At 42.2% G+C, this 16,360-nt stretch overlaps 1 protein-coding gene across 6 annotated transcripts in view; it reads left to right on the top strand.

The window, feature by feature from the left end:
* The window catches only part of IFT56 (intraflagellar transport 56), a 1,103,321-nt gene that overhangs the window by 431,958 nt on the left and 655,003 nt on the right, over positions 1-16,360 (top strand). For all 6 annotated transcript variants that reach the window (XR_012235287.1, XM_073592705.1, XM_073592704.1 and 3 more), the window contains one exon: positions 3,548-3,622. Coding sequence is in view for 5 of the 6 variants with exons in the window: in XM_073592705.1 (XP_073448806.1) it covers positions 3,548-3,622 (75 nt within the window). In the remaining variant the exon portion in view is untranslated. The remainder of the gene's footprint in view (positions 1-3,547; positions 3,623-16,360) is intronic.

Here is a 16,360-nt window from a genome sequence, read left to right as displayed (position 1 = left end):
CCTAATATTAATGATGTTAACTAGATGTTATAATTAACTATTATTCAGGATTTTATCCTAAAAATTATGTCTACATGTCAATTGACAGTAGTGGCCAAAAATGTTTGTCACCAGCTTTAATAAATGCTGTTGTCAGATTGATACTCTTTTTTTTATATGTAACATTGAATTTGCAAGTCATGAGCTGAAAATTGTGTGTCAGTGATGAAACAAAAACTCAAACTATGTCCCTTTTTTATACACAGGATAAGATCAGCCAGGAGGAAGTTGTGGAAAGTGTCATCCAGGAGGAGACCGGGCCCAGTGTCATCCAGGAGGAGACCGGGCCCAGTGTCATCCAGGAGGAGACCGGGCCCAGTGTCATTGAGGAGGAGGCCGGGGCCCAGTGTCATTGAGGAGGAGGCCGGGGCCCAGTGTCATTGAGGAGGAGGCCGGGGCCCAGTGTCATTGAGGAGGAGGCCGGGGCCCAGTGTCATTGAGGAGGAGGCCGGGGCCCAGTGTCATTGAGGAGGAGGCCGGGGCCCAGTAGGAGCCTCACATAATCTCAGGTTCCTCCCCTTCACCTTCATACAAAAAGGCCCAGAAAGGTGACGGTGACAGAGGAGGCATCACTGCGCCTCATGAGGGAGGCAACAAATTTCCTTAAGAGCCTCCCGAAGCTGAAGAGGCCTATGGCTCCTATATAGCCAGCAGGTTGCTGGAAGTGGAGAAGGGACATCGCCTCCTGTGTGAAAAACTTTTTTCTGATGTCCTTCTCCCTAAAGGGAGAGTTAACTGTTAACACACAAATCAACGAGCAAGCCCCTCCTCCTTCTCCTCCTCCTGCCACAAGTCAACCACCAGAGCAGCCTACAAGGAAGGCTGCAGAGAAGGGTGCAGGCCAGCGTGGAGGGAAGACTGGAATGAAGAGAAGAAAGTGATGGCCTGGCTTCAGTCTGGTCTGACAGAAGACGCAGGCTGGTGTAGTACCACAGCCTGGGGCCATATGTCATCTGCTGCTGCTCTTGATCTCTGGGATTCCTGGACCAGATTGTGCTCCCTATTATATGGACTCCTGAAGATCAGAATTTTCTTTTCCACAGACTTGATGTGTGCCCTGGGGCCAAAACTCTTCACTAATTCAAAAATTTTCTCCAGCGGTGACTTCATCTTTATTTTGTTTACCATAAATAAATTGATGTTTTATTGAATTAAAAGACTCTGTTTTTATTAACATAATTTCTTTTATAAACAATGTCAAATTAACAAGGGACAACAACTTCCTTGAGGTTCCAAAAACAAAAAAATATAATGTTCTTGTGTTAACTTTACAAAAAAAATAGAAAAACTAAACAAATATAACAAAAAAAGTTTTGTGGTAACTTTCTAACAAAACCAAAATGAAAAATGTACAAAAGAAATGGTTGTTTGTGGTAACTTTACAAAAAATAACAAATAAAAAATGCTTCTTTGTGGTAAATTTACAAAAAAAAAAGAAATCAAAAGAAATGGTTCTTTGTGGTAAATTTACAACATAAAAAAATATAGAAACAAATAAAAATCAATGGTTCTTTGTGGTAACTTTACAAACAAAAAAATAAAATATATGGAGATAAAGAGAAAATAATTTGGAAACAATCCTAAAAAAATATCTTGATGAAATAAAAAATAATAAAAGATGTCTCCAAAAAACAATTGCGTAAACATTAGTATGGAGATATGGCTTTTAACAAATAAAATATCATTTGTGAGATCATGAGATCAAGAGAAATAATCCAGAAATCAGTTTGTGAGAACTCTGTGAATAGGAACAGCAAAACAACTTTGTTCTTCAAGCATTATAAAGAAGACAATTAATGCGCTGCATTCAGCGATCACAGAATTTGCAGCGTGAGGAATGTGCTACCTACATTACAAACACTAGTTTTACAAGACCGAGCGCTTCCGTTTCGTATTTGCTTCTGAGCATGCGTCATTTTTTTTTTGTCCATCGGACTAGCATACAGACGAGCGGATTTCTGGGTCCGGCGGAGTTACGATGTAAAGATTTGAAGCATGTTCCAAATCTAAAGTCCGTCAGATTTTCGACTGGAAAAGTGCGATGAATCCCACACACGATCGGATTGTCTGTCGGACCAGTCCGCTCGTGTGTACGCTGCATAAGACCTTCTGATACCTTGCTATCCATTAGACCTAACTGCATCTTTTTCTACAAACACAATAAATGCAGATCGACATGGTGTGCCTGGATACAATTTAGTACCTCTCAAGAATACTGGAAGATACTCCCCTCCTAAAAACACAGTTGAGGAAAGTCTCTCAAGAGTGGCGGTGGGAACCAGGCTGGACTCAACTCACTCCTCTCCCCCCTCCTAATCTCCCTTTACCTTTCTCTTCCCCTATCTTTATACACCCACCACTTTCCACCCTCCTCAAACTTACCCCTGTTTCTCGTTAACTTCCCCCCCTTTGCCTACATGGCTCACCTTTCCCCACACAAGGTCTCCTCAAACCTATAGTTTTCACACTTCACACAAAAGCTGAAAGGGAACATGCACACATTTGACAGAATACTTCTACAGGCCAGGTTGACATGAGGTTGTGCCAGTCTGATACATGTACAAGTCAAAATTATGGTATTCTGGATTGCCAGTGAATTGTAACAACCGTGCCTTTTAGAAAGTGCTGGTGTCCTTTTCTCTAGTTTCCTCTATAGCTGTATATACTACATTCAGGGGGCTGCTGGAGATGCTAAAATTTTTAGTTGTCTTCATGGCAGATTTACTGTCAGTTTTGATCTTCTGGTCAGGACTGACTCCTTCCCCTTAAGGCTCCATGCACACTGGACTTAAAAAAAAGTCTGTTCTCTTGGGAGTGAAAAACGCTCACATAGAGCATTTTTTGTACAAAGTCTAGGCAAGTTTAGAAGAGTTTTAAGTTTTTTTTCTGGCAGGGAGCTCCAATCAGAAACGCGAACCAGAAGTTTTTTTCTCCTGCCTCTAAATGTTAAGCTCAAAATATGCCTGTAAACATCCTAATGTACATGGACACATAGGAGAACATTGAGTTGCTTCTACAGGCAGTACACAAAACTCCTGTAGAAGCAAGGTTTTTTGTTTTAAGCCAGTGTGCATGGAGCCTAACTGTTTAAGGGGGGGGGGGATATCCCTCATATTGGAAAAGTAACCTCTCACTTCTGTTGATTCTAAAGTACAGGAGTTAAAAGGAAATCCACCTAATGAAACACAGATGGTATAAAAATAAACAAAAACTGATGGTAGTGTTAACCCTCCACAGCTCTATCCAAAACCTATCCAAAATTAAAACGTTTTGGCTTTAAAAATACATTAAGCTTCCCACCTGGAAGGATGCATTGTGGCCATTGCTTTGCTGTGCTTTTTGATGCTTATGGTTGAGCTCCAAAGAATAAAACAAATGTCAAGTAAAATACCGAACATGCATGTTAAAAATTGTGCTCTCCATACAAAATGTTCTTTGTCTTATTTGTGAAGAATATACAGTAACATGCATAGATACTTAACTTGGTTCCAATGCTTCTGTTTTACAGGCAGAACTGAAAAGTTTAATGGATAATACTTCATCTTCATTTGAATTTGCCAAAGAGTTAATTAAGCACAACCTTGTAAGTTGTTTTTGTTTGCGTAAAGCTGAACTCGACATATGGAAGATTATGCATAAGCACAGTGATAAGTTTATCAGAATTTATCCCATGCTACATTTTCCTCATTTTTTTTTTTTTATAACAGGTAATATGTGCTATTAAATTTTATGCAACATTGCAACAGTCCAAGGTGGCATACATTCTAATAGGGTGCAAATAAGAGATCACAGGATAACAGAGTACAGTGATATTTCACATTTGTTGGGTACGCATACAGTCATACAGGCCAATCATCAAAACAGCAAGTTAGAACCTGGTAGAATCTAAACAGAAAAAGGAGGGGTGGGGCAAGTGAAAAAAGGGGGGGTGAGGAGTAGGTCTGAGGATGGATCGATTGGCCCGGAGAGGCTGGGGAGTGACTCAAGAGGAATAAACAAAAGGAAGGGGAGGGGAACATGAGAGGAGTTAAAGAAGATGGGGGGATTCACTGTCCTATTGGATACCCAGAGGGGGTAAATACATGAGAAGAGTCCACAGAATGCTAGCATTATATACTAGTAGGTCTCTGGTTATAACATTAGGTCCCTGGGCTCTACCCATGCTGCCCAGATTATTGTGATTTTTTTGGGGGCAGTTACAGTGGGGCAAAAAAGTATTTAGTCAGCCACCAATTGTGCAAGTTCTCCCACTTAAAAAGATGAGAGAGGCCTGTAATTGTCATCATAGGTATACCTCAACTATGAGAGACAAAATGTGGAAACAAATCCAGACAATCACATGGTCTGATTTTTGAAAGAATTTATTTGCAAATTATGGTGGAAAATAAGTATTTGGTCAATATCAAAAGTTCATCTCAATACTTGTTATATATCCTTTGTTGGCAATGACAGAGGTCAAACGTTTTCTGTAAGTCTTCACAAGGTTGTCGCACACTGTTGCTGGTATGTTGGCCCATTCCTCCATGCAGATCTCCTCTAGAGCAGTGATGTTTTGGGGCTGTCGCTGGGCAACACGGACTTTCAACTCCCTCTAAAGGTATTCTATGGGGTTGAAATGCTTCTTACAAAGCTACTCCTTTGTTGCCCAGGCGGTGTGTTTGGGATCATTGTCATGCTGAAAGAGCCAGCCACATTTCATCTTTAATGCCCTTGCTGATGGGAGGAGGTTTGCACTCAAAATCTCACGATACATGGCCCCATTCATTCTTTCATATACACGGATCAGTTGTCCTGTTCCCTTTGCAGAGAAACAGCCCCAAAGCATGATGTTGCCACCCCCATGCTTCACAGTAGGTATGGTGTTCTTTGGTTGCAACTCAGCATTCTCTCTCCTCCAAACACGACGAGTTGTGTTTCTCCCAAACAGTTCTACTTAGGTTTCATCTGACCATAAGACATTCTCCCAATCCTCTTCGGGATCATCCAAATGCTCTCTAGCAAACCTCAGACAGGCCCGGACATGTACTGGCTTAAGCAGGGGGACATGTCTGGCACTGCAGGATCTGAGTCCCTGACGGCGTAGTGTGTTACTGATGGTAGCCTTTGTTACGTTGGTCCCAGCTCTCTGCAGGTCATTCACTAGGTCCCCCCGTGTGGTTCTGGGATTTTTGCTCACTGTTATTGTGATCATTTTGACCCCACGGAGTGAGATCTTGCATGGAGCCCCAGATCGAGGGAGATTATCAGTGGTCTTGTATGTCTTCAATTTTCTAATTATTGCTCCCACAGGTGATTTCTTCATATTAAGCTGCTTGCCTATTGCAGATTCAGTCTTCCCAGCCTAGTGCAGGTCTACAATTTTGTTTCTGGTGTCCTTCGACAGCTCTTTGGTCTTCACCATAGTGGAGTTTGGAGTATGACTGTTTGAGGTTGTGGACAGGTGTCTTTTATACTGATAACAAGTTCAAACAGGTGCCATTAATACAGGTAATGAGTGGAGGACAGAGGAGCCTCTTAAAGAAGAAGATACAGGTCTGTGAGAGCCAGACATCTTGCTTGTTTGTAGGTGACCAAATACTTATTTTCCACCATAATTTGCAAATAAATTCTTTCAAAAATCAGACCATTTGATTGTCTGGATTTATTTTCACATTTTGTCTCTCATAGTTGAGGTATACCTATGATGACAATTACAGGCCTCTCTCATCTTTTTAAGTGGGAGAACTTGCACAATTGGTGGCTGACTAAATACTTTTTTGCCCCACTGTATGTCCCGAGTAGGTAAGCTTGTACAATGATATCACCGTATTGACCATGGTTTTCCAGTGTTGTATTGTAGAGGGGTCAGATAGTTTACATTTGGTAAGGATGGTCTTACTAGCATAATAAGCTGTGCAAAATAGAAACTTTTTTTATGGTAGTTGCCATCCACTGTGTCACACATCCCTAGTAACAAAATTAGTGGATCCATAGGAACCATCATTTCTTATCGTACATCACGGGACACAGAGCCATAGTAGTTACTATGTGGGTTATAGGCCACCTTCAGGTGATGGACACTGGCATGCCCTAAGACAAAAAGTGCACTCCCTTTATAACCCCTTCTACTGGTGGGAGTACCTCCGTGTTTTTTTTGCCAGTGTCTAAGGTGTTGGTCACGAGTAAAGATGTGCTGTGCTGAGCGCCACTGGAGCAATCCTTGCTGAGGCTAGCTATGCAGCCGGATCTATTCAAAGTGTCTTTTTTTGGTCGAATTGAATGGTACCCAGGCCTCGTATCCAAAGAAACGAGGTCTTGCCTGTAACATTTCTCTTTAGAGAGCTGAACCCCGGGATCCAGTATTTTTTGGTATTAACGCCATTAAGTTTTTACTGGCGGTGGTGCTATTACAGGTCCAGGAGTGCGGTTTTCCTCGAGGATCCCCAGCTCCTGAAGGTTTAACGGAACCCACCGTGAAGGGTAAAGATTGGATCTGTTAGTTTACCACAGAAAACCCTGCGGCGGGAAAGGTAAGTGGAGTTTTCTAAGAAATTTTTACATTTTCTCATTGTCTCTTTTAAATGTAGTAAGTGTTGTCATGCCTATGTGTCACCACTGGGGGCTGTATTGAGCACTTACTGTCTCATGCTTCTCAGAAAGTCCACGTTATGTCTAGGAAGCAGCAGTTTCTTCTTCCTCCAGCCAAGCAGCAGACCTCTGGTAAGTCTGGGGGGGTTCCCTCTACCCACCAGATGCCCCCCGTGCTGTTTTTTCTTCCCCTCTTCTCGGGGAAAGAGCGCCACAAGAATTTATATAAATAAAAAAATGGCGCGACTGGCACGCTGCTCGGCGGCTTCCAGACCCCCCCCCTCGCCATTACTCCTTTCCTCCCTGTGGATCCCATAGGATCAGGAGCCCGCGCTTGAGCAGGAAATAGCTCTTTTTTAAAAAAAGGGGAAGGGCCATAGGTGACGGGGAGGGGGGCTTAGCGTTGGCGTCCTCCAATGTCCAGCGCGGGAAGGTATGTTTTAAAAGGCACCATTTGTGCTGTTACATACTGCAGGAGGGACACAAGAGCAAAGGCGGCATATAAGAGGTTTGGTGACACAGGCATTCCTTTTGACACATTTACTACTTCATCAGGCTGAGCATTAATAGCAGCGACAGGGCTGGACTATTGCTCAAGCAGTGGATGCATTCCTTCTGGTAGTTCCTTCGCTTTGTGCATCGGGCTATGGTCGTAAGGGGGGTGAAAAACGCCTAAAAAAAAAAAGGGCTCTAGAAGGACTGCTACAGTCACACGGAAGCCTAGATCCATCCCAGTAAAGATGGAATCCTCCCCTGAGAGTAATATGGCTGGTCAGAGTGAGCCATCAGGAGGGACAAGTGTTCCAGCTGCTCTTAACACTACAGCCCCTGTGTATGTTACTAAGGAGGTTTTTTTCTTCAACCATTTTAAGTTTGGAACAATAAATTGATGCTTTAATTGCATCCCAGGGTGGGACTAAGCGCAGCAGGTCCCCGTCCATTGCTCAGGACCCTCTTACTGAGGAACAAGGAGTGAGAGATGACGAATTTCTTTCAAAGGACCAGGAAGAGGCTGAAGTCTCCTCTTCCGAAGAACCTGACACGGAAGTGTCAGGTTCGCAGGAAAGATTGTTGGTACAGTCTCTCACTGAATTGGTCCGCTTCACATTTTTACTGCCAATAACACAGTCAGTCGATGAGCCCATTTCTGGTTTGGGTTCACTAAAGCCTCCCCAATCTGTTCATTCTTTTCCTATCCATTCATGGCTAAGGAAGCTAATGTATTCTGAGTTGGAACACCCAGATAAACAGTTTTTCCTCCGAAAAAGTTTTCAATACTTTATCTTATGGAGGAAGAGTTTTATAAGAAATGGGAATTTCAGCAATTGACGCTGCTATATCCTCTGTAAATAAAAACCTGACTTGTCCAGTAGACAATGCTCATATGCTAAAGGATCCAACGGATAAGAAGTTGGAGTTCCTATATTCGCTCACATATTGCGCTGTCAGTGATCGGAGTATCTCAGTCCTTAAAGGACCAGTTTTTAGAGGTACTCAAAGTTATTCCTGATCAGCAGGCCCAGGATTTGGCCGGAATATCAGAAGCATTGTGTTTTACAGTAGGCACTATGAAAGATTCTATTCTCCTGGCCTCACAGCTCATGCTAGGGCTGGTACATGTGCGTAGAATCCTATGGTTGAAATATTGGTCAGCCGAAGCGCCATGCAAAAAGCTCTTGGCCAGTTTCCCTTTTCATGGTGAACGTTTTTTTGGAGACGATCTGGATAAGTATATCCAAAGAATTTCTAATGGGAAAAAGTTCCTTTTTACTGGTGAAGAAGAAGTTTAAGCATTTTTCTTTTAAACGTGCTTCTTCCCTAGTGCCAGGGGCATCAGCCTCCAGGCAGTCACGACGGCCTCCACGGTCAGGTTCAAGAGGTAAACCTCAGGGTCAGGACCTGGGGGAAGAAACCCACAGAACAGAATACTAAAGCCTCCTTATGAAGGGGCGCTCGCTCGAGTTGGGGGAAGGCTTCTACAGTTTTCAAAGGTCTGGCAGGAACAATGTCAAGACAGATGGGTGGCTTCCTCAATTTCTCTAGGTTACAAACTAGAGTTCTGAGAGTTCCCGTCTCCTTGTTTTCTCAGATCAAACGTTCCCAGAGATCCAGTGAAAAAGAAGTCTCTCTTTCTAGCTTTGGATCATCTCTTGTCTCAAAGAGTGATATTGGTGGTCCCATTGGAAGAGCACGGTTTGGGGTTTTATTCAAACCTGTTCACGGTTCCAAAACCAAACGGGGATAGATCTAAACCATTTTTTTTAATATCTGTTCTTTTCACATGGAGTCAATCCGATCAATAGTCTCCATCCTACAAGAAGGAGAACTTCTGGCGTCAATCGACATCAAGGATGCTTATCTCCATGTGCCAATTTTCCCCGCTCACCAGAAATTTTTACGCTTCGAGGTGGAAAATCTTCATTTCCAGTTTGTAGCTCTGCCTTTCGGTCTAGCTACTGCACCTCGAGTGTTTACAAAGGTCCTGGCTCCTCCTTTAGCCAGGCTAAGAGCTCAAGGTATAACGATACTAACCTATTTAGACTATCTACTCTTGATAGATCGGTAGCCCACTTAAACCAAACTTTGGTCACCGCAGTCAGCTACCTGGAATACCTAGTTTGGATTCTCTACCTAGAGAAATCCTCCTTAAAACCATCAAGGAGATTGCAGTACTTTGGGCTGATCATAGATACAGCTCAGAAGAGGGTGTTTTTGCCCCAGGAAAGGATCAGTTCCATAAAGGAACTGATTCAGTTGGTCAAAACAAAGAAGAATCCTTCTATTCGACTTTGCATGAAATTGTTGGGAAAGATGGTGGCTTCTTTCGAGGCCATTCCTTAAGTGCAGTTTCATTCAAGACTGCTGCAAAACAGTATCTGGTCAACTTGAAACAAGAAGGTCCAAGCTCTGGACTTCCCAATGCGTTTATCCCCCAATGTGCGTCAGAGCCTCAATTGGTGGCTGATATCCAAGAATCTTCAAAAAGGGAAATCCTTTCTACCAGTTACCTGGAAGGCGGTAACAACAAATGCCAGCCTTCTGGGTTGGGGAGAAGTCCTGGAAGAAGCGTCTGTCCAAGGGAAATGATCCAAATCAGAGATGACCTTGTCCATCAATATTCTAGAGATTCGGGCAGTACACCTGGCCCTGGAGGCCTGGACGTTCAGATTACGGAATTGTCCTGTCAGAATCCAATCCGACAATGCCACAGCGGTGGCCTATATCAATCACCAAGGGGGCATGAGAAGTCGTGCGGCCCAGAAAGAGGTGAATCATATTCTTTCTTGGGCAGAAAACAACATTCCTTGCCTATCAGCAATTTTCATGCCAGGGATAGAGAATTGGCAAGCAGACTACTTGAGTCGCCAACTATTGTTCCCGGGAGAATGGTCCCTTCATCCCAAAATCTTTCTGTCAATATGTCAAATATGGGGAGTTCCGGACGTGGATCTGTTTGCATCCGGGTTCAACAACAAGATCGACAACTTTGTGTCAAGGACAAGGGATCCGATGGCATATGGAACAGATGCCTTGGTCTTTCCGTGGGATCAGTTTTCACTGATCTATGTGTTCCCTCCTGTTCTGCTGCTTCCGCGTCTTATTCGCAGGATCAAGCAAGAAGGGAAGGAGGTAATTCTGGGGGCCCCAGTGTGGCCCAGGAGATCTTGGTTTGCCGTGATCATAAAGATGGTGGTAGGGGGCCCTTGGACTTTACCACTGTGGCCAGGCCTTCTCTCGGAAGGTCCGGTATTCCATCCTACCTTACAAAAGCTAAATTTAATGGTTTGGCTATTGAAACCCACATTCTAAAGGACCGTGGGCTGTCAGCTTCAGCAGTTTCTACTTTGGTTAATGCTAGGAAGCCGGCCTCCAGAGTCATATACTATAGAGTCTGGAAGGCATATGTCTCCTGGTGTGAATCCAGGGGTTGGCACCCCAGAAAATATGTCATAGGTAGGATCCTTGAATTCCTACAGATGGGATTAGAAATGAAGCTGGCCTTGAGTACTATCAAGGGCCGGGTGTTGGCCTTATCGGTATTTTTTCAATGACCACTTGCTTCACACTCTGGTTCATAACTTTATTCAGGGGGTAACGCGGCTTAATCCCCAAGTTAGGTCACCCTTGAACCCTTTGGAATTAAATTTAGTCCTGTCGGCTTTAAAAAAACAGCCTTTTGAGCCAATTCGAGATATTCCCTTGGTCCTCTTGATGAGGAAAATAATTTTCTTGTTTGCCATATCTTTTGCGAGAAGAGTATCAGAGTTGGCTGCTCTTTCTTCTAAAGAGCCATATTTGATTATTCATAAGGATAAGGTTGTATTGCGGCCTCATCCTAATTTCCTACCAAAAGTACTGTCAGGTTTTCATTTAAACCAGGATATTGTTCTGCCTTCATTTTTTCCAGAACCTCGTTCTGTGGAAGAGAGGTTACTACATTCTCTTGATGCGGTGAGAGTGGTCAAGGTCTATTTGAAAGTGACCGCTCAGATTCATAAAACAGATGTTATGTTTGTGTTGCCAGACAGTCCTAAAAGAGGACAGGCAGCGTCAAAATCTACTATGTCTAAATGGATTCGTCAAGTGATTGTTCAAGCTTATGGTTTAAAAAGGAAAATTCCTCCTTTTCATATTAAAGCGCACTCCACCAGGGCTGTTGGTGCTTCCTGGGCAGTGCATCACCAAGGCTCCATGGTTCAGATCTGCAAGGCCACAACTTGGTCTTCAGTCTATACATTTACCAGATTCTATCAAGTAGATGTAAAAGGTCATGAGGATATCGCCTTTGGGCACAGTGTACTGCAGGCTGCAGTATAAGTCCTCTAGTCTCTTAGTGCCCTACTTTTGTTGTGTCATCCTCCCTTCAGTTGGCATTGCTATGGGACATCCCACATAGTAACTACTATGGCTCTGTCTCCCGTGATGTACGATAAGAAAATAGGATTTTTATAACCGCTTGCCTGTAAAATCCTTTTCTTTGAAGTACATCACAGGACACAGAGGTCCCTCCCTTCTTGGTATACACGTGTATTGCTTTGCTACAAAACTAAGGTACTCCCGGCAGTGGGAGGGGTTATATAGGGAGTGCACTTTTTGTCTTAGGGCATGCCAGTGTCCATCACCTGAAGGTAGCCTATAACCCACATAGTAACTATTATGGCTCTGTGTCCTGTGATGTACTTCAAAGAAAAGGATTTTACAGGTAAGCTGTTATAAAAATCCTATTTCCACTCACCTCACACATATCCCCTACTACCCCCCGGTTCACACTGCTGCAATGTCAGAGTTCGCATGTGATTCGCACCGCGCTGCAGTGCAAATCACATGCGATGTGATATCAGCCATACAAATCATATGGCTGAATTTGCATCAAACTTGCACAGGACCCTTTTTTTGGTCCACAGCAGAATCAGATCGCATGGGTGTTCACACCCATGCGATCTGATTCCTGTTAGAGTTTGCAGATCACACTGTGTTATGCAAACTGATTTGGGGGTGTCATTAACTTTTAACTGACACTCCCAGCAGTTAACATAGGGCAGTGTGAACTGCCGCCGGGAAACCTGCGATGCGGGAGCCCGCAGTGGATTTGCAGGCTTCCCACATTGCAGCAGTGTGAACCGGCCCTTAGAGGACATGACCACACCATGTGAAAAAAAATACCAATTGTATTTAGGGCAATTAGCATCTATAGTGCTATAAATAGTGGAGAGACAGTGGTGTGAGTAATATACTTTATGTAGAAGTTTTAGTTTAGTACCCATCTGTCTCTATCATAAGTGGAAGATATTGTTGGAAGCCTTCTTCCCAGTCACTGTCTGTTAGGGTGGGGATATCTTATTGCCATGTCTGAGACAGTTGAGTAACCTTAGAGGTGTCAGTCTGAGTTAATGGTATGGAGAAGCAATGGTATAGAGAAGAAAGGGGTTTATCCACATGTTCAGTTATCAAGAGATGTTCAACTGCATGGAAGGTTAATACCATAGGAAACCTAAATTGGGCTTGGTCAAAGTGAAGGAATGTCATTAGCACACCAAGGATTCCTCAAAAGGGTCCAAAGCTTTTGTTTTCGTGGTCACATAATAAACATACAGCAACATCTCGGGGCCACACAGGGTCCCTTTGTCAGGCAAGTGAAAAACAACATGTATTTAACAATCCACCAATCGGTGCAAGCAATTTTGGACCAGCCTCGGCCCTGGCATCATAATGACTTCATAAGCCCACCATTTAAGTTCTGTTTAAACTTATGACAAAACTGTCAAATGCACAGTATTAATCATAGAGGAATGAACAATCAAATGCTCAATCCGGTAATCAACTAGTAAAAGAAGATGCTGGTCACAATAGAAAGTTAAAATAATTGTTAACACAAAAACGAGCATGTCATTTGTACCGAGCTGCCGGCCATGCAGTCTCAAGGCATTGTATATATCAGTCACCTAGCAACATGGAGGCGAGTGGTTCAGCCTCCAATGATACCCCTGCTAATGTGCATGCATAGTAAAAGCAATACACTCGGGTGGCTCGCGTGCCGTTGCCATAGCAAAGCTAAACACTGCCATGGCCGCCAGCCTAGCTAATGTCGGGACTGCTCCTGAGGGAGGACAGAAAGGGAGAAGTGCATGTGGGCTGTGAAGAAGTGTGCCAAGCAAAGTTGCAGGGAGACCAAATGGGCATAAAGAAGAAACTAGAAAGGAGAGGAGAGAAAGGAAAAAGGAAAGAGAAAGAGGGGTAAGCTGGAAAGAAGAAAAAGGGAAATAAAAAATAAATGTGTGGAAAACGAAAAACCTATATAAAGTAAAAAAAAAAAAGAAAAGGAAGAAAAAATGAAAGAACTGTAAAAAAAATAAGAATAACAATAAAAATTAAAATAAAAAATGAAAATAACAACTAAATAAAAATCTGAAAGATTAAGAAAGACAAGAAAAAAAGAAATGAAAATTAAGAAAAATAAATAGAATGAATGAAAAAAAAGATCAAAATGAATGAAAAAATTACAATAGAGGAAAAACAAAAAGCAAAAAAGGGAAAGTAAAAATAAATAAAAATAAAATGGAGACCAAAAGGAGAAAATAGAACTGAGAAAGTAAACGATATAAAAGTTGGAAATAGTGGGCACAGAGGAAGAAATGCAAAGAAAAATGAAATGGACAAGGAAAAAGGAAAGCAGAGGGAGAACAGAACAAGACGGGGAAAGGGGAAGAGGGACAAGGGGAGGGGGAAGAGGGACCAAGGGGGAGGGAAAGGGATCGAGATTGTGAAAAGGACTGAAAAGGAAAATGAAAGGTAAAAATAATTCCAAAAATGGAGAGTGCATGCTATGTACAGAGTTCAACTCATCAAATATCAAATCATATCAAATCATCTCTCATCAAGGAAACAGGTGAAGGGTAAATTAGAGTTGAGGCCCTTGGGCTGTACAGTGTTTAATGTGTAGATCCAGTAGGCCTCCCTGCATAAGAGGTCACAGTCACCCCCTCTTACCGGACCATTGACATGTTCAATTACCATGTCCCTTAATTCATGTACCTGATGTTTTTTTGTGACCAAAATGCAAAGCCACAGGTTTGGAGAGGTCAATGGGGACATCCTTTGCTGCCTTAGCCAATGCTGTCCTCATGTCACTTCTGTCTCTGAAATCTCCATTTGAAGGGGCCAATTATCTTGCCAACGTATACCAATGAACATGGGCATTTTAAAAGATATACACAATATTCAGTGTTACAGTTAACATAATTATGTATCCGGTAAGGCTTGCCGCTATGTGGATGTGCAAAAGTTTCACCACATATTAAAGAGTTGCAAATGTTACAGTTGTAACGCCTGTAACAGCCCTTTTTCTGTGATAGTCTGGTGACTGATTTGGTGTATTTCCCATATTTAGGTCTAGGGTCTGCCTGGACAAGTAAGTCCCTTAGGGACTTTCCACGTTTATGAACCAACAATGGCGGGTTACATAGTTGGTGAGGCTGAAAAAAAGACACCAGTCCATCCAGTTCAACCTGTGCAGCACCTTGGCACCATTGTTTTTTAGTTTGATGACCCCCTGCTTACGGGAAATGTGTGAATGTGTTTATTTCAATAGTAAATCATATAGCTCTGTATGTTATGATCATTAAGATGCCCATCTAATAGTTTTTTGAAACTATCGTTTCCCACTGCTGATACCACTGCTTGTGGAAGAGAATTCCACATCCTTGCTGTTCTAACAGTAAAGAACCCTTTACGGTGATTATGGTTAAACTGCATCTCTTCCAATTTCAGTGAATGACCACGTGTCTTTTTAAACTCCCTTTCACTGAAACGTTTTTTCCTTATGCTAGGGTCACCAGTAAGATATTTGTGGATCGATAGCATATCTCCTCTCAAGCGTCTCCTCTTCAGAGAAAATAAATTCAATGCTTGTAGTCTTTCCCCATAGCTGAGGTCATCCAGTCTATTACTTTTTTTTTCTCAAACAAAAGGTTTTTATTGAGTAAAATATATAAAACATACATGGTTCAGAGCAAAATAAGTATATAAGGACTGCAGATATTAACATACGTGGATTTAGGTCTATGTTCACCACACTGTTTACGTTGATCTTCATCTTACTTACACTTTCAAACAATTTTGTAGTACACACAATAGGATATTGCTTCAAAACCACAACCATGTAACCTCCAAATACATTTATTGGTACCTTTTCAGCTGTAAAAAGTATATGGTCCATAACTAGGTCCACCGAGGATAAGCCCGAAACATCTAGCCAGGAGGACCATCATTTATGGAATTGACCCATTCTACCCCTGTGTTGGTAAATGAGCTTCTCAAGTCAGATGGTATCCCCCATTTGAGAAATCCATCCCTGTACTGTGGGAGTCTGTGGACTTCCAAATCCTCAAAATTAATTTACAGGCTGGAAAGAGCCTTGGCAATTGCCTGTCTAGGAAAGTCTTCCACAGGGAGGTCATCTAGGATACCCAATAGGCATTGTTTAGGGCCCTCTGGAATCTGAGCCTGAAAAACCCAGTTAAGGGGGCTTATAACCTTTTTCCAATATAAATGTAACTTTGGACACCTCCATAAGAGGTGTATCAAATCCCCATGATCCATAAAACATCTAGTGCAGGTGGGATCCGATCGCACCCCCATTCAGCTTATTCTGGCTGATGTACCATGTACTCTCAAAAGTATATACAATTGTGAAAGACACTGAGCCACATTCAGTGAACATTGGGTAACTGCTTGTAAAGCTTCCTCCCATTGCTCCTCCTCAAAAACTCCAACATCCCCTCCAGTCCCTTTGTTTGTTTTTTTGCTCTTTTCTGAACCAGTGTTAATGTTGGCAGTACATTTCGGTTTAGTTTGTTTTAGTCTTAGGACTAAAATGGCATTTTAGTTTGTCCCATTTTAGCCTTCTGTTATTGTTTTATTTTTAGTTGTATTTAGTCGACTAAATCTCCAGTACAGTTTAGTCAACTAAAATGTCCTACATTTTAGTCAACTAAAATGTCCTACATTTTAGTCAACTAAAATCTCCACTACATTTTAGTAGACTAAAATTTTTTTAGTCAACTAAAATCGAATGTGTTTAGTTAAATAATGCATTATTTAAGCATTTCTCTAGAATTTCAAAACTCATACACTCCTGGAGTAAAAAAAAAAAAAAACACCTAATAGCATGTTATTTATGGTTTGAACAAACTACACAGATTTGGCCGTTATATAACATCTTTACTCTGTAAAACCAAGTTTTGTTACAAAAATA

The sequence above is a fragment of the Aquarana catesbeiana genome, linkage group LG07, assembly GCF_042186555.1.
Source record: "Aquarana catesbeiana isolate 2022-GZ linkage group LG07, ASM4218655v1, whole genome shotgun sequence".
NCBI classification, from domain to species: domain Eukaryota; kingdom Metazoa; phylum Chordata; class Amphibia; order Anura; family Ranidae; genus Aquarana; species Aquarana catesbeiana.
The sequence above is the reverse complement of the archived record's forward strand: the minus strand, read 5'-3'. Positions and strand labels throughout refer to the sequence as shown.